This window comes from Hemicordylus capensis, chromosome 5, assembly GCF_027244095.1.
Source record: "Hemicordylus capensis ecotype Gifberg chromosome 5, rHemCap1.1.pri, whole genome shotgun sequence".
In the NCBI taxonomy this organism is placed as follows: domain Eukaryota; kingdom Metazoa; phylum Chordata; class Lepidosauria; order Squamata; family Cordylidae; genus Hemicordylus; species Hemicordylus capensis.
Window position 1 is genome coordinate 84,855,350 of NC_069661.1, and position 19,090 is coordinate 84,874,439.

General features: G+C 42.0%; 1 protein-coding gene across 28 annotated transcripts in view; it reads left to right on the forward strand.

Moving 5' to 3' along the window:
- TENM3 (teneurin transmembrane protein 3) overlaps positions 1-19,090 on the forward strand; it is a 2,371,016-nt gene that overhangs the window by 1,899,374 nt on the left and 452,552 nt on the right. For 16 of the 28 annotated variants that reach the window (XM_053252610.1, XM_053252608.1, XM_053252605.1 and 13 more), the window contains one exon: positions 11,434-11,523. The exons of the other annotated variants lie outside the window; for them this stretch is intronic. In XM_053252610.1, coding sequence (XP_053108585.1) covers positions 11,434-11,523 — 90 coding nt within the window. The remainder of the gene's footprint in view (positions 1-11,433; positions 11,524-19,090) is intronic. 28 annotated transcript variants of the gene reach the window in all.

Genomic DNA, 19,090 nt, shown 5'->3' on the forward strand with positions numbered 1-19,090 from the left:
AATGGCCTCTCTTTCTCCCTCACCCTGCCTCCTATGGGGAGAATAGCTTTGAGGATATTCGCACAGGCATGCAAAACTGGGCTAAGGGAACCTAGCCCAGTTTTGCATGTTTGTGTGAACCACCGGGATCGCATCCAATCCCGGCGGCTACATGGCAGCAAACCTGCCTATGAAGCCTCCTGCTAAAATGAGGTTAAGGGAGTGAGCGCTCCCTTAACTTCATTTTTCTGACCATGTGTCAGCTGTGCCTGTTTGCTGCCGCAGCTGGCACACTTGGGGGGCAAGGAGGGGTCCCAGTAATGCACTGCACACTTGCGAGATGCATTATTGGGGCAACGCGCGGCACATCCTGGCACCCCAACCTGGGAACTGCAGTGGGAGCTGTTGCTCATCTGGGCTGGCAATCTGCCCACTCAGGGGCTGTCCACCGATCGTCTGTGAGGAAGGTACGCTTAACCCTCCTTCCCTGCAGACAGCCCACGAGCTCTTCTCAGGGATTGTGAGAAAAGCTCTTCTATTTTCTTGCCGGGTTGTTGGATTACAAGATAGTGTATGAACATTGTTGTACGTATGAATGAAGAATAATTATGAACATTTGAAAGTGCAATAAAGAGTATGTTATTTTGTTCCATTTTTAAACTTTTCTGTTAATCATCATGTTAATTTTAGGTTTAATATATAAATACAAAGTTTATTACATTTTATGGTATATTTTATGCTTCCCTGTTTAAAGATACATGGTCTCTTGGACTATGTGAGTGCTAAGATTAGGTTTCTTGATGATAGGCAAATACTTTAACAATTTGGGGGTGAATGGCAGTGTTCTCTCTCATTTTTTTATCTGTGTACAGAGTGATTTCTTTTCTGGGCAGCAGTTTCAAAGCATTGTGTGCTCATGTATATTTGGAGTGGGGCCTTCCTGGTTCAATCTGAGTGGGATCTAAAATTAACTGAGCGGACATCAAAACACTTGTGTGGGCCTGCACATGCACAGGTCTTAGAGGGAAGACTGGTGAACGGCCTATCCTCTGTTTTAAGGAGGAGACTACAAATTTCCCATTTGTGTTGGTTTCTAGCGCTTGAGAGTCTTGGACCATGTATCATTTTTCATTTCCCGTCTAGTAGAGAAGTAGCTTTACCATTTGGAACTACATTTCAAGTTCTCTGTTTCAGAGGAAAGATGTGCAAATGTCAGAGTTTGTTAGGAACTATATGAAATGTACAGATGTGAAATGTATAGATGTGAAAGAACCCTAACAATGTTGATACCTGTCTGAATGAGTTAGTCAATTTCAAGAGTATTTATTTTCTAGCTAGCTAGCAGCATTAGTAAGTGTTTGACAATAAGTCTTTTTTGGCAATAAACGTTTGGCAATAAGTCTGGAATATTTCCATCTGATCTGGCCTATGTGTTGAAGAATATTTTCTACTGCTTTTGCTGGTTTCCCAGAAATTCTCTTATTTGGCTAGAGTTTGGTGGTTGCTAAATCTGATTCCTCAGATTTCAGCTTTAGGATCTGTTCTGAGTCTTCTTCATGGATCATTACATTCAGCCTCTTTCCAGAAGGAATTCTGTTCTAAGCTATCCTTGTCATTCTCCATCTTCATGGACTTCCTTGGATATATACTTAAGAGACCTCAAGTGATTGCTCAGTGATTCATCCACCTCATGAATCCACCTAAATAAATCCAGCCAAATGATCATGCATGAAGACCTCATAGCACTAGTTCCTCCATTTTCATTTAATTTGTGAACACACATACTCACATAGAATGCCCAGAAGGAGCTGATATTCCAGCTTCCAAACTTTTTCCTTTAGCTTTGTTTGTTTCTTTTGCTTTATAGGCAATTCACAAGACCAGGTGAAAGAGTAGTTATCAAGTGTGAAGCTTATCCTCATAATGATTCAGATCAAATAGTGCATATGCAGAGTGACAAAAGCTGCACACATGTAGTCTTTTGAAAAACACCTAGTGAAAAAATTCCATTGAGCAGCTCTTCGGTGGGGCAGGCATAGAGGAACTGAATCCCCATATCTTGGCTGACATCCAAATTGTACTGTGCACTGAAAAACATTTTGCATGTGCACAATAAGGGATATGTAGTTTCCACTAATCCCCCCTTCCTTCTGTAGCCCTCTGTGCCTACTGAAAAAATGCCCAGTGTAGTCCCGCAATCCTCAGGGACGTATTTGCTGGCAAAACATTTGAACTTGAAACAGGCTGCTTTGAGCATTTCATGCTCAAAATTGAACACCATTTTTAAAAAGAAAGAAAAAAGCCTGTTTCGAGCTCAGAGCAGAACAACCTCTATTTCAATTGAAATGTTTTGATGTTCCAAGCCCAATTTTGGAGGTTTATTTTCCCGTTGCTGATTGGTTTTCTGGTACTGGCTTCTGGTTGACTTGCACTCTCCTTGCTTCTTGGTTGGCTTGTTAGCATACAAGACAAGTGTTGTCATGGGCAACTATGCCCCCACTGGCTACGGAGAGGGAGGTAACACTTTTGGAGGGAATTTCAAATTGTATTCAAAGGGACTGGGAGGCAGAGAGAGCCCTTATGCCTCTCCTGAAGAAGAGGATGCATCAGGACAGGAGGAAGAAAGGTTTGATTTTGTGGTTTTCTTTTTCAGCATTGAGTATAAAATGCTGTGCTATTGCTGCTATACCTATCTGAGTTTCCTGGATCAGATTGACAAAGGCAGCACTTGGGTGCCTATATTGAACCTTCCTTGAGTTGAGGTTTGTTTTGTTTGTGAGATAGTGCTGCGGTGAGAAATGGACAGTGGCAGCTAGCTCTGTGTGTGTGTGTGTGTAATATTTATTGGTGATTGCTGTGATGAACATGTCTGTCCTTGAGACTAACTTGTATGTCTGTTCTGCAATCTACACTGAAGATGTGCTCAGTCAAAATGTGGTTGAAGTTGCTCTAGTTGAGCTTATGGCTATGCTTGCTGCTAGGGTGCTGCTGTGGTGCTGCTGTTGCAATGCTGGGAAGTAACATAAGGAGTCATAATTGTGTGTAAGAGAGCAACTTGTGCCAATGATGTTACTGCAGCGCAAGCACTGTGGCTGGCAGTGGATTCTGGGTCAGTGTTTCTTTTTTGGCCATTTTTGGACTGTGTTTGAAATGTGTGTTCTGTGTTGTAACAGATTCCCTTTTACTGTGTGTTTCTGCAGTGTTTTGCAAGACAGGGTTGCAAAATGCATTGCACTCTGTGAATGCAGCTTGTTCCAGCCAACAATGGGGGAACTCAAAACACCCCATTGTTCCACATGGGTAGCTCCTAGGGACACCAAAGTGGGTTGTGTGGAAGGGCATGATGGATGCTCTCTACCACCCAATCAACAAAAATATGGAGAAGTGGGTTATTTTTTAATACAATTTTAATCTTTCCCCAAAACTCCCTTAGGATCTTGGCGGGGGGGAGGGGGTGGTTGGGGAAAGGAAAGGTTAAAAATGTGTTAAAATTGCCTGCTTGACCAATTCTTTTGTGGGTTTGGTGGTAGGTAGCACGCATCATGCCCTTCCACACAACCCATTTTGGTGTCCCTAGGAGCTACCCATGGGGAACAATGTGTGTTTCGAGTTCTCAGTTGTTCCCTATGGCTGAGTTTGAGTTTCTTCCATTGAAACAGCCAGCTTGACCACTGTCTTGATGGAATGTTTTGGCTGTTTTGCATTTCATTTCGAGTTCAAAACAAAATGCAAAATCTGTTTTGTGCACATCCCTATTCATTACTGTTACTAAAAATTAGTAAAGGTGTTTTGGTCCTTATGTTTAATTTTCTGTTTCATTTTTGTTCCAACTCGGAATATTAATATAGTTTACTGCTCACACTTGGGATTAATTTTGTACTGTACTGCACTCGCTTGAAGATTGGTTAACAGTCTGCATTTCCAGGCATTCTTTAATTCATAGAAATGTTCAACTCTTTGAAACATCAGGCTGTTATATAGGATTATTTTTTAAATATTTATATTTTAAAATATAAATAAGCTTCTGTTCAAAAATTATGTTCTGAACACTTCTGTTCAGGTTGGTATTCCCCTCAAAGTGTTCCATTAGTTGTGAAAAGCACAACAGATCTGAAAGCCTAGATATATGATTTCTGATAGACACAAATTCAAAGCAACACTTGTCCGATTGCTTGGAGTATATCTGACCCATGACAGACAGCTTGCTGTGATGACAAAAAATACTGCAGCCAGAACATTCAGGCTTCTGCTCCACTGGACTTTGAACTGATTGAATATCTCCTTGCTCTATAAACTTGAAATGGTTTGCTTATGATGGACTGCAGATACATGCAGGGCTATTCTGAGCAAGACCAGTGTCAAGGGTTGGCCAGGTCAGGGACAGACCTCGGGCCCATGCCCATTAGACAGCCTACCCAGCCAATCCCTGAAGCCCCAGTCAATAGGAGGAGCACCTGCTGTCACCATTGCTGTCCATCACCACAAGTAAGCCTCCCTATTGGGCCTTGGGGCAACCTTATCAGGTAGCATCAGACACTCCTCCTTCAGCTCTGCTTGCATTTTAGATATCCCATGCCCCACCCGCCAGCTACAGCATCATGAAGGGACATGGGAAATCTAACACCCACTGCTAACTGAGCAAAGAGTCACCTTTTCAAGTACCCCTCCAGTGGCTGGTGGTGGTGTCTGTCTTGTGTTTCTTTTTTAGATTGTGAGCCCTTTGCAGACAGGGAGAGATTTTATTTATATCTATGATATATCTTATATATCTTATATCTTTGATATATCTTATATCAAAGTAAACCGCTTTGGGAACTTTGGTTGATAAGCAGTATATAAATATTCATCGTATTTGTAACATCGCTGAATGAGCAGCCAATGCCCAGTAAGCTTGTCAAGGTCCAGCTGAGAGGCTTATCAGGAAGAGGGCAGAGGCAGTGGATGCTCCTTCAGTACCACAACCTGCACCTTATGTGGTGGCACTTAAAAAGCATCCATCTGCTGTGTATTTAGCTTTTCCAGGTACCATGGGGGGTACTGCTTGCCCATGATTACTGGTGGTGGGAGACAGTGCAGGGCTTTGCCTTAGGGCTCTCTGCAACTTGGCACAAACCCAAATTCTAGGCCTCCTTTCAGATTTTTCCTTTTTGTAAATGGAAAGGCAATTTGTAAATGCTGAAGCTTTGTTATTTTTCAAATGGGCCCTAATGGTGCCTCAGTCTGCTGCTCCGGGGGTCAGGTGCAGGGAAGCCATTGTGTGCCCCCCGCCCCCCAATAATGAACCACAATTATTGATAACCTAACCCTTTCTTGACCGGCAGGCCCTGGCAACTGTAACTCATGTCCTCATCACCTCTCATTTGGATTACTGTAATGTGTTCTACTTGGGGTTGCCTTTGAAGACGACCCAGAAGCTTCAGTTGGTCCAGAATACGGCATCCTACCTGCTTATGGGCACTAGAAGATATGATAATGTGACACCTCTTCTGCGGTCGCTGCACTGGTTACCTGTTTGCTTCCGGGTCCAATTCAATTTATTTATTATTTCTCTGTGTAAACCGCCCTGAGCCATTTTTTGGAAGGGTGGTATAGAAATCAATCAAACAAACAAACAAAGTGCTGATTCTTACCTTAAAAACTCTTCAGGTCGTAGTGCCTGTTTAGCTTCAGGACCGCCTCTCCTGGCCAGTCCTGCCCTGTCTTGTGAGATCTTCTCAGGTTGCCCTTCTTTCGGTCCCTGATCTCAGAGAGGTCCATAGTACTAGGGCCTGTGGAAGGGCTTTCTCTGTTACTGCCCCCCTACTCTGGAACTCCCCCCTCCCAGATTGGGCCTGCCTCCTCCCTTTCAGCCTTTAAATCCTTATTGAAGATATTTCTTTTCCGCCATGCATTTGCCCTTTAAAACCCTTTAAAAATGTTTTTTGAAAAGCTCAGATGCTGCTATTTTGTATACCGCCCTGTGGATTGGGCGGTATATTAAATATTTTAATAAATACACAAACAAACATTTAGAACATAGGAAGCTGCCTTATACTGAGTCAGACCACTGGTCCATTTAGCTCAGTATTGTCTATACTGGCTGACAGCAGTTCTCCAAGGTTTCAGGCTGGATTCTCTTCCAGCCATTTCTGGAGATGCTAGGGAGTGAAACTGGGGCTTTCTACATGCAAGCATGTGGATGCTCTTCCACTGAGTGATGGTCCCATCCCCTAAGGGAATATCACACATCATTCACTCATGGTCACACACTGGAGAGGAGAGCTGGTCTTGTGGTAGCAAGCATGACTTGTCCTCTTAAGCTAAGCATGGTCTGCCCTGGTTGCATATGAAAGGGAGACTAGAAGTGTTTGCACTGTAAGATATTCCCCTTAGGGGATGGAGCCGCTCTGGGAAGAGCATCTACATTCCAAGTTCCCTCCCTGTCATCTCCAAGATAGGGCTGAGAGAGATTCCTGCCTGCAACCTTGGAAAAGCCACTGCCAGTCTGTGTAGACAATACTGAGCTAGATGGACCTATGGTCTGACTCAGTATATGGCAGCTTCCTATGGTCACCCATCCAAATGCAAACCAAAGTGGACCCTGCTTAGCAAAGAGAATTTCCACGAGACTTTCAAACTATGCGCACGACGTATCCACAAAAGGGGATTCTTCAAAATGGTGAAACAGCACAATTGCCCTTGTGGCGCTAGCAGATGAAGAATATTATCCACTATGTATTTTATTTTCCTTTCTAGGCTTGTCCCTTCCCTGATTAGGGAAACACGTTCATACAGATCACAGACAAATTCAAGGGTTCGGATGTGGAATGTTTATCTTCTTGCAGATGTGATTCCATATGTCAGTTATCAAGTTGCCACTTTTGCCTTGCTTGCTTTTAAAATTTACGTCTATTATGCCTTGTTCTAAACTGTAGTGTTGGTTTTAGCTTAACTAATATTCTATATTGCTGAAGTAACTTTATGGAACACTGTGTTCTGTTTTAATGTTTTTCTCTACATGTTACATATGTTATGATAAGTGGTTATAACAATAACCTTTATCGTTATTGTACTTATTTGTTATTACATTAACAAGTACAACTTGCTATTGTACTTACTTACACTACTACAAGACCAACTCCCTGTCTCTTCATATCTGAAATATCAATTTAAATCATCAATATTATATTCAGCATCAAAGAGGAGTTTTTTCTTGACAAATGGGTTCCAGGTTAGAAAAGAAGCAAGTAATTAATTAAATACTTTGGAGCTCTTCTCACGATCAGTGGGTGATCCGCCCTCCCGGAGAAGAGTGAGTGATCATGATCAGTGAGAAGAGCTTCTTCGAGGTCTGTGGGGCGAGTGGGTTTGCCCAACCCTCCCCACAGATGATCACTCACTCTTTGCTGGGAGGGCGGATCGCCCACTCAGACAAGTGGTGGCTCACCTGTGGCTCTCCCGTGCCTTGGCCAGCTGTTCTGGGGGTCAAGTGCAGGGAAGCGCCATTGTGTGGCACCCCACCCCACAGAGCCCCAATAATGCACCACACGAGTACGGGTGCATTACTGGGATCCTTCCTCCCCTCGAGTGTACCCACCATGGCTGCAAGCAGCCGCGGCAGACACATGGTCAATTAAATGTGGTTAAGGGAGGACTCACTCCCTTAAGTAGCCTCCTAGTTAAATGGAGTTAAGGGAGCAAGCACTCCCTTAACCTCATTTAACTAGGAGGCTACTTAGTCTGGGTTTGCCACTGTGTAGCCACTGAGATCAGGAGTGATCCCGGTGGTTCACACAAGCGTGCAAAACCAGACTGGGCTCCCTTAGCCTGGTTTTGCATGCTCATGTGAATAGCCTCCCTGTGTTGTTAATTTCTTTTTTCTTTCTCAAATAAATTTCTGTTTTCTTTCTCATGTGAATCTGATTTATACAGATACTGCCCTGTCTAGATGCATCTAAGCTAAGGCTGAGGACTTTACTTTGCCACTTTGAGATCACTAATAAAGATACAACATAGGTTTGATTCAGTTAAACAATCTCTGCAGCTTTATTAAATCAATAACAAAGCTAGTCCTGCACACACACAATATCCTGGCATGGAAGGTATCATGGTTAATTATCATATTCTAACACAATGAGGCAAAACTATATGATCTAATTGAGTGGAACTCCACCAAAGGAACCAAACCACCCACCAACCCTTTCTCTGATTGATAAATCAGGTTATGTCTGATAAAAGGAAACCTCAGATCTGTCCTCATTAGCAAGCTTTGTCCTTATAATAGATAGCAAAATACATATTCCCCCTCCCCGCTCCTCATATAATGTTTGTTCACTTTTTATCTGGTTCTCTGCAGAGCTCCATGTAGAATCTTTTCCTAGCATTAAAACTATTTTGAGCATAAATTTGCACACCCTGTTATTCAAGAGTTTGAACATTAAGGGCTCTGGAAACAGAAAGGGCCTCTGGTCTTCCATTTAAGCCAAGTAGCTACAGTTTAAAGTGCTCAACCCTGTAAGGCAATGAAATGGAAGCTAAGCCAATGAATATTATGTGTGTAATAACAGCAATATACTGCAGCTGCCAGTCTAATATAATGGAGTAAGTGTACTATGCATTGCACATTCTTACTTGCTGAGTTGAGAAAATGATTTCTCCAGATTGCATAATATATAAAAACACTTATAGTTCAAAAAGAGAGAGCACCAGGAATAATATCAAAATATAATGATTGCACAGCTGTAAAAATAAAGCATGGCTACCAAGAGCTAAAAGCTAAATATGAACATCTGGAGGGCGGGAACACTATGGGAAACTGGGGTTTGGATCAACAGATGCATTTTTTGATAAGGCGTTGTCTGTGCTAAACCATTCAGTTATTCGTATTGTACCAATTTAATCACATAGTCAGATTAGGTATTACCCTAAAAGTTGCTTTGGTGTCATAAACTGATGAACTAGAAGACCTGTATTTAACCTGCTTCAGTGGTGACACTTGCAAGAAGTTGGTGTCAGCTGTTTTTCACACTGCAGATGTTTGTGGACTAAAGATTACTGGTAGATATTTTTTTTTAATAATATTCTTTTTTTAAAAAAGCACTAGCTATTTTGCAGGTCATTTTGAACTTTGTTTCCCAGTAGTGAAATCCTAGAAAAAATGCTCAATTTCTCTAAGTTTTCAGTGATATTGATATCTCACCTTATATGTGAAGGTCTCACCTACACAATGGAGCTATTTACATGACTGGGGGGCGGGCAGGCAGAGTAAGGCTGCACAGTCCTTACCTTCCCCCCAGACAAGTGAACAATCCCTGCTGGGAGCACTGACTGCGTTCCCACACAACCCGGTCTCTGGAGCCCAGGATGACACCTCCTGGCCTCTAGGTATCCCACAGTGCACTCTGTGCAGTGCATTGGGGGATTTCTCCGAGTGACAGGCACTCTAGGTGCCCGTCTCTGTGTCAGCGTGGGTTGCAAGTAACCCACACTGACACACAGTCCTGGAGCTTGGGTTAACAGTGCACTCGCTCTGTTAAGCCTGGCTAAAAGCCAGACTTGAAAGTCAGATTTAGTGCCGCAACAGTTCCGGGATTCATATGGATCCCGGCAGTTCTCATGAGCAGCCAAGCTCAGGCTTCTCTGCCTAAGCCTGGGCTTGGCGGCTCGTGAGAACAGCCTCAATTGCTAATACTAGTATGGTTGTCCCAAGGCATTGAGATGCTTAAGAAGAGGTAAAAATACTGTCTCACTTCAGGCACCAAATACTTCCAAGCATGTTTAAAGAGGGCAGGAGCTGAAAAGAGGGGGCTGCTTGCTGACAGCCTCTTCTCAGCATCTTGCCACCTTTTGCAAGGGGGCTGTGGCAATTAGAAGCTGCCAGCATGCAGCCTCTTCTTCTAAATGACACTTGCAAGGAGCAGAACAATCTGACCCTTGCAAAGCCTCTGCATGAGGAGGGAAGGCTGCCAGCTGCCTCCTTCCTCACACAGAACCCTTTCAATGGCTTTGCAAGAATCAGTTTGGAAGCTCTTGGTAGGACCCTGCAGCACTCTGCAAGAGGCGAGAGGGTTGCTAGCAACCCCCATTCTTGCACAGATCCCTTGCAGAACTCCCAGTCCGAGCCTTGCAAAGTCTTGAAGGGAAAATGAGCCCCCCCCCCCCCCGCTGCAACTTCAGTTTTAGTTTGTTAACATGACTTCCGAGCATGTTCAGTTAAACACTGGAACTCTGAGCTTTCCAAAATGAGAGGTGGAACTTTCCAAAATGTGAGGTAGTTTACAGTGGAATCCAGCTAGATTCCAGTGACAACAAAAGCCTGAGGGAAATCTCTAAGGTGGGAGTGGGGAGAATCTTCGAAACTATGTAGAGAAAATCTTTGACCAAATATCCAGTCATGGAATTGTGGAAAGAAGAATTGAAACAAGACTGGATCAAGGAGGCTGGGAAGTGGAAGCAGGAAGAGTAATGACAGTTGCTGAACTGGTTGGGGGTGATATGTTGAGGGGTGAAGAGGAAGGAGCACTAGCTTCCGACAGCTTCAAGGGGTAATGTGCACCATACATTAACTATACATACATTAACCATACATCAGGATCCGCTAGCCACCTTTTGTTAAAGTAAAAGGTAAAGTGTGCCATCGATTTCGACTCCAGGCACCCACAGAGCCATGTGCCAGGCTGCTTTAGGATTTTCTGTGGAACTCCTCCGCACTCCAGCTACCTGAAGGGAAAGTACATGTTCTAGATTAGAAAATATAGTGGCAGCCTATTGGATGGCAAGCACTTTTCCATTGTATGCCAGTCTTTAATGGTCCTCTGTTTGTGACAACCCTAATTTTTATAGTTATTTATTTGTTTGTTTATTTTTATTTAACATATTTTTATACCGCCCAAAACTTATTTAGGTTTTGGAGTTCTATTCAGCTAAAGACGAGTATATTAGTACATTTCTTAAGTATGGAGAAGGACTTATTTTGAAAGATGTGAGAGGAATGGAGTTAATTGTTAATCTTTCAATGAAAGAGAATTATGATCTTCCTTGCATAAAGATTGTGGGAACATATGAGTAGATTTGCAATAAATAAAATATTGTGCATCTGTTTTAGAATAGCTCTGACTGCTGTAACTCATACCTTGCCTCAGGCATATTGCATTGTAGCACTTCTCTTTTTATTTGTTAATACTAAGGGCACAAACAATATGTTGTGTATCAAACATGGTAATGTATTGCTTTTTACTGTGTTTGAACCCAGATCCAATGTGTTGGCCTAAATAAATATTCTGTATGTGTGTGGGGTGGGGGAGGGAGGGAGACAGAGTATAATGGAATAAAATAGACCTGTGGAAGCTACTTGATCCTTTTTACCAGGATGCCGTGAGGTACTAAGTACCCGCGGCCGCCTGTTAAAATGCCTTCAGTTTCTAACAAGGTTCAGTTCCTCTAAATGCAACTTTGATGTTATGATTTTCTCAACAGGGACTACTGCCCAGCCCACCCCTTATTGGAATACTGCATATGATGAGGATCTGATCCTGATTGGAAACCCTGAATGCCATCAAAATACAAGTAAATAAAAGTAAAGATAATGATATAATAAATACAAATAAATAGTTAAATGCTGCTTCACAAATTAACCATGGTTCAAACTCTAAATAATCATCCTTATGGCAAAACAAAAAAGAAAAAAGAGTTTCTGCACACAGACATACCACTGAGTATTATTTTTACAGCAGTGACATATATTGCATGTATTCCACTTGTTAAGGGTTTGTGCCAAGGAGATATAGCATTCTTGTTTTGTGTTAAAAGGTGTATCACTGAGGTCATGCTAGGCAATCCAATGTTATACCTTGACCTCCAACTCAACAACCTTGAATTCTAGCATAGTTTATGTGAACAAAAGTTGATAAAATGACTTTGATATCCAAGTCATTAACATTTTTGGAATTTGCTGCTAAAAGCAATCATTACGCATTCCTCAGGAGAGGGAGGAACTACATAACTTATTAAATACTCTTTGATCTGCTCTAATATTGCCAATATATTTGGCCTCTTCTGAATTGTTGCCAAACTTTGTGAACATGACCTTATGCAACTTTGAAAACTACAGTTGCTAACAATAAAACATATCAACTTTATGTTTTTGCTATCACTTTTTGGTGGGATTCATGGCTGCAAAACCATCATCAGAAATGTTACCTTCATAAATCACTCTGTGTACTAGGCCTCAGTGCTAAAAACAAGCACAGCTTGAAGGAGTGGCCTTACCATTTTTTGTCCCAGTAGTGACTCCTTAACATTGGATAAGCATCATTTATCCGGGCCAAGTACAAATGTGTAACATGGCCACTGTGATTCCCTGACTGTTTGAAAAATTGACAAGAAAGATCTTGACCATTTTGAGAAAATTAGAAGATGGATAGTTATCCTTTTCATTTCCTTTATTGAAGATCCTTACGTTTCAGGCTGACTGATTTGTATTTATAGCCAGACATGGCAGGATTGTGCTTGTATGTATATTTATTTTTAAAATAATGTTAAATTATATTATTATCCCATCCTTTGGTTTAAAATAATACTTCCATGGCATTAATTTAAAGAAAAATGCAGCAATCATAAAAGCAATGACTAAAAGACAGCAAAAGAGAGAGAGGGGGAGAGATAGAGAGATAGATAAGCATCCATTCTAAGATCTAAAAAACAGATTAAAATGCCTAGTTGAATAAAAATATATATAGAAAAGATCTCTGTGTGACAAGCCTCTCTGAGGAAAGAGATCCGCAGATGGGGCACCACCACTGAGGACCTTTACCCAGTTGCCACCCACACCAACTTTGAAGGATGGGATACTTGGAGAAGGGCTTCTGACATCTCAGTGTTTTGACAAGTTAATGGGAGAACAGGTGGTCTCGTAAATATCTAGATTCCAAGCCATATGTGCTTTAATGGTTAAAACCAGCACTTTGAATTGTGTATTATATTAATTATACATGAGTGAGTGTTGCCCTTTTGATACTATTGCTTGTCCCTGAAATTTAGTGTTGGATCATCTTTGCACTTTGGAAACATGGGTTTAACTTGCTTATGTTCTGGAATAAAATGGAGGAGGAAGAGCTTGCACCATGGTTTTGCCAATTTGTGGAGAAGAGAGTAGGAGGCGGCAGCAGTGCCACAAGTCTGTTGGGCTGTAAATTATATCCCTATCTGCAAATGGAAATATCCCTGGGAAGGCAGGTGAGGATGGCAGCAGCTGACAGATTTGCAGCTGCTTCCTCCTTCCAGTAGCATATGTGTCCTGTGCACTGTTCCCTCTAACAGGGATTCCCAGATGATGTTGACTACAACTCCCAGAATCCCCAGCCAAAGGCCACTGCAGCTAGGGATGCTGGCAGTTGTAGTGAACAACATCTGAGGATACTTTTTAGAGGGAACAGTGGTCCTGGGGCCTTTGGGGTCAGCTGTGGAGCCATGGCCAGGGTCCTGATTCTGGCCCAGTCCATGATCATTTGAGCACTTAGGAGAAATTTTTCAGTCAGTACATCTTGACTGCCTGCCATATGTCATACTGGTGACATGTGCTAAAGTTGACCTCTCCAAGCTTCTCAAAAGGCTACTTTTTGCCAAAAGGTGATATAAATTAACTTAGACCTAGTATATGACACCTATGACCGTAAGTTGTCAAGTGTTGACTGAAATCTGCCATTGTCATGTTCTGAAACCTTTCCTTAAAAGAAGAAAAATTGGGATAAACTCCTTTAAGTAATCATGTGGGCATTGTATATTCTGTCCTCAGTTTAATGATTAATCAAATACAATACATGAAGATCTCACAATTTATTTCTACAATTTCCACTTTTTTGATCTAGCTGTTGTGGTACAAGTGGGAGAACTATTTAGCAATCATGTATAAGTTATTCTTCCCTCTAAGTGTGGGCATTGATCTTCTCAATTTAAAAATCTAGGAAGTTGTGCTTCTTAAATTGTTTCCTCAGACTCTGCATAAATAGACAGAAGTGATAGAGTGGTACACATGGAATGATCTGACTTTTTAACTCCAGGAGGCTAGTTTGTTTCAGAGCACAGAGAGAAAGATTAATGTTTCTAATTTCTGATGTGTGTACATGAAAATACTTGTTTATGGGAAATATGTTATTAATATCAATCAAGTTAGAAGCAGATACCTGTGTTAAGATGATGCTCAGGTCATGAGAACTAGACATATTAGAGATCTGCAGAGCAGACACTAAGGCTATTCACACGGTCCACTGAAATTGGGCTAGGGGAGCTTAGCCCAATTTTGGTGGACCGTGAGAACCACTGGGCTTACAGGCGAGCCTGGTGTCCTCCAGGCGGTTAACTCGCCAGACTACCCCTCCCCTTAAACCAGGTTTGCGGAGCAAGCACTCCGCAAACCCGGTTTTTTAAATCATGAGGTGTGCTGCGGCGTGGCTCTGTGCCGCAGCAACTCACAAGGAAACCCCCAACCGGGAGGCTGAAAAGCAGCCTCCCGGCTCAGGGGTCTCTCCAGTATGTCCTGCGCACTTGCGCAGGGCATGCTGGAGCTTCCAGGGGCTGCACAGCTCCCGAACTCCCTAGCCCCCACTGGCTCCATGACAGAGCTGGCAGTTATGTGGGTGGGCACTGCAGCCACCCAGAGCAGACTGACTGCTTGTCTGCGGGGAAAGTGGGCTTCACCCGCTCTCCTCGCAAACCCCCTCATGGCTCTTCTCACCGATCTTCTCACTGGATGCTGATGGAAAAACCCTGCATTCATATTCTTTTTAAAACAAATATCTTCTAAGCATAGTCCAAAGCTTATCAAATCCAATTGCCATTATTTTGTCTTTCAAAACCAGGGTGTGTGTGTGTTTGTGGAGGGTGGCACTTGTTTTCCCCATATATATCTTTGCTAGCCTCTTTTTCACACTGCCACCTGTTTGTGCTTACTTCCAATTTGCATATCAGATTCTCAAGGCTTTAAAATTTGTTAAAATTGTAGAAGAGGGTCAGTTAGTCCCATTTGTTAAGCTGCAAGAAAATTTAGGAGATCTTAAATTATTTCAGTATCATAGGGTAGCATCCAGGCTAGTCTTGCATTAGTGTAAGTGCTGCTTCATTCATGTAAGTTTGTAGCGAGTGGTCATTACATTAAGAAATTAATCTCTGCTTCAGACTAGTTATTGTGCTAGCACAATATGATGCAATTGTTGTGCAACTTCTTGCCTCAAGTCCATATATATGCAAATGGAAAATTCCTTCCACAGTCTCTTGGGGAAATCCTTCACTACATAAATTTGGGTGGCTCCTCTTCTGCTAGACATAGTGCCACCTTGTGGAGTACTGCATCCACAGAAAGACTTCCTGTGAGCTCCACTATTCCATTATATTAACTTTGCAAGTTTTTGTTTTGCTTAACTGTTCCCTTTTCTTCCCTGAAACTGGATGGATTTCAAAAATGGATTAATCGCTAACCCATAAGTTGTTATATTTTCTTGGCTCTGTACTTCACCATGAGCATCTACTTAATAAGCACAAACCAACTGGGCATGCCAAAATATTTTTTTTCTGTTTCATTGTTGCTCTAAAAAAGTCGGAGTCATGATATTATTTGGGTTTGCAAACAATATTTTTAAACAACTACAGTAGATCTAAAAACATGTATTATCTTCATATATATTCATTATCATTCTTCTTGTGTACTCAGTGTACACTACTCCAAAGCAATGTTCCCTCTAAGGTGTGTGCATGTGCACACACCTTAAGTAAGAAGTGGTTTACCAGTAAACAAGTGTCTTCTGAATTGATCTATCCATTTACAATTCTTCTTCCTTTCTTATCTCTCAGACCAGTATAATTTTCAAAATGTCTTTCATTATGAGGTGTATCCTGCATGAATGATGTTCTTCTCCAGTTGCTCTTCAGGTATTGAGAGAATGAGCTTGACGGGTATGATAAGACAGGACTTGACGGGTATGATAAGGCAAGATGAGAAACACTGTAGGCTTGGAAAGAGGAAGACAGTCCATCACAATGAATGCTGCTTTAGAGGTCTGATTCCAGTTATCAGCAGAACACTGAAAAGAACAGAGAAAGCTAGCAGTAGCCTCAGCCCTCTAGTATGCCTTGCTCAGTATGCCTTGATACCATGCTCCTAAGCATTACTATCTTTATGGGTGTTTTAAGTGTGTTTACACATTACTATAACTGAACCAATCCATTCAAAAAGAGCAATTTTTACAAGGGGCCATCGTTTCTGTTGTATTTCTAGTCTTTTTATTCAGCAGAACAAGACTGATTAGTTGTGTTGTATTCTATTGTACAGCACAAACTTTCCACTATCTAAATTTCTCTCATTTCATATCTTCGTCACTTATGAATATACACTGTGAACAGAAGTACATTGTTAAATATGTGAATTGAGAATAATCTAAATATGTGCAAAAACTCAATACACTGGTTAATGGGCTTGGATGCTGTTTCTGTTTGGATTAAACCAAAAAGAAATATATTTAGAATATTTTTATTCTAAACAGGTAAACATGAATTACACTCTCTTCTTTATCACTCTATTAATCTGGGAGAAAGCAAAACAATAGTGGTAGAAATAAGCAACTTCTCCCACAATGTCTCAGGCAGCTCTGTCACCAGTAATGACAACATGGACTAACAACAATCTCAAATTGCTTAGACAAAATGCCATTATGATATCATAGAACCAGTTTGCATCCAATCCCTCATATAATATATGAGCACCCAGTCTCCCTGTCATATGCTACTTTCCTGATTGCTAGCCATGGAGGCAACTGGCATCTGTAACCAAAGCTCCAGAGCTCCAGACTGGAATTCAAACCCCCAACAGTTCAAACAACCGGATACATCCCCTTTGGTAGGGAAGAGCCAAGGCCAGACAGGGAAAGAGGGGCATTATTCCAATCACAATAGCTAGCATGTTCCAATAGTCAAATAGGAGGTCTGCACACAGAGCCCATAGGTGATGAATTCTTCTTCGGCAAGAAGTGAGTTCTGTTACAGAACCAATGAGTGCTCACACTTTGAGGCTGTTCTGATAGCAATAGCACTTAGCAATAGCACTTACATTTATATACCACTTTATAGCTGGAGCTCTCTAAGCGGTTTACAATGATTTAGCATATTGCCCCCAACATTCTGGATACTCATTTTACCGACCTCGGAAGGATGGAAGGCTGAGTCAACCTTGAGCCCCTGGTCAGGATCGAACTTGTAACCTGGTTACAGGGCGGCAGTTTTACCACTGCGCCACCAGGGGCTCCTAACCTGCGAAGCCTAGTCTCAGCTGATTGTCAGAACCACCGGGAGCCGCACAGCTCCCAGCAGCAAACCTGCCTCCAGAGCCCACTTTTAAAATGAGGTTAAGGGAGCAAGCACTTCCTTAGCGTCATTTTTTAATCGTCTGCCAGGCCTGGCTGTTTGCAGCCAGGGCTGGGAGATTGTGGGCTCCCAGTCAGCATTGGGGGAATCTCCATAATGCACTGTGCATTCACATGGTGCATTATGGGAGTTACGGGGGCCTCCTGGCCCCAAAACCTCCCTTCTGGCAGCAGCCGGCAGTCAGCTGGGCAGATAATCCACTGGCCCAGCAAAGCAACAGAGATTGTCTGTGGGGGAGGTAAGCTTTTTGAGGTTCCATCGCCTGCCACTTCAAGCCATTTCTCACAGATCGTGAGGGCAGAAAACTGGTGGGAGAAGAGTAGCCTTCTGCTGCAGGAGGCCTCTTTCTTTGCCTACATGTCTCCCATTTCTTCTCCCTTGCAAACTGCTTATTCGCTACACACTAATACAGACCTCTTGTGAGTGGTTATGTCCATTTAGATAGGACTATTTTGTCAGGGGCATAGCAAGGTTGGAGTGGGCCCAGAGATAAGATTTTAAAAATGGGCTCCCTGTTCACTGAAGTAAAATATACTATCTATCTATCTATCTATATATATGTCACATTAGAACATAATCTTAAATTATTTTTTTTAAAGGTTTTGTAAATTGTGGACGATGCAAGTCATTTAATGGTACTAGAGAAAGGCAAGCTGTTCTGGTAGCTCCAGGTCTTAACACTCACATCAATTTTGGAGGGTGAATACAATTTAAGCAAGCCCGGGTGGGTGCACGGCTTGTCATGTGACTTGCCTTTGGAGGCCCCCCAAGGTAGTGGGCCCCCAGACAACTGTCTCCCCTTGCCCTATTATAGTTACGCCCCTGTATTTTGTACATAACTACATAACTACTCACAAGTTTGCAAGGGAGAAGAAATGGGAGACATGTAGGCAAAGAAAGAGGCACACTGCAGAGGAAGACTACTCTCTCCCACCAGTTTTTTGCCCTTGAGCTGACAGAATCCTACTAATGAAAAGGTATTCCTGCACTAATGATACTGCTAATTTTTTTTCCATTGACATGTTATTGTGCTCTGCTGGTGGAAGGAGATTTAGTAGTAATCCTTTCCAGCCCAGTAAACGTTAACTTGAAAACAGGATCAGTCTGTAAATCAGAGTCTACCTTTTCATTTAGTTTTAAGAAAACTGTAAGACAAATCTCTCTATTATGCACTCTAAAGTGCACAAGAGAATTTATGTTAAGAATATTTGCATTCCTCTGAACTATTTCATTTGTGATTGTTCTAATTACAAATCTTTCTGTCACTGTCTACATTTGAGAGGCATTCTGTGCCTTTCAGCACTAATTGGTGACATGCAATATGTCAACATGCTGCCCAAAATATTCAAATGCTCATCAAATCAGGCTTTCCCCCTTTGAAATGGATAATGAACTTTTGTTCTTTTTTGAAATTCATGGATTTCAGTCCTTTTAAAGTTCAAAAATAAGAGAATGGGCTCGCCATTTCTAACTACCAAATGAACTATGGCTGACCATTTCAAGCTTGATGGCATATTTAATTGCTGGGTTGTCTTATCACTTTGGATCTGCTAACTTTGAAGCCAATAAGGAATGTAGGATTTCAAATGTCTAAAGTGCATTAGAGATTTTCAGAAATTAATCCTGATCAAATAGTTCAATTCCCAGCCGCTTCATATTATTCTTTGTTCACAGTTCATCCCAGTTCAGAGTCCTCTGTCCTGCACGAAGAGCTTTTGTATGA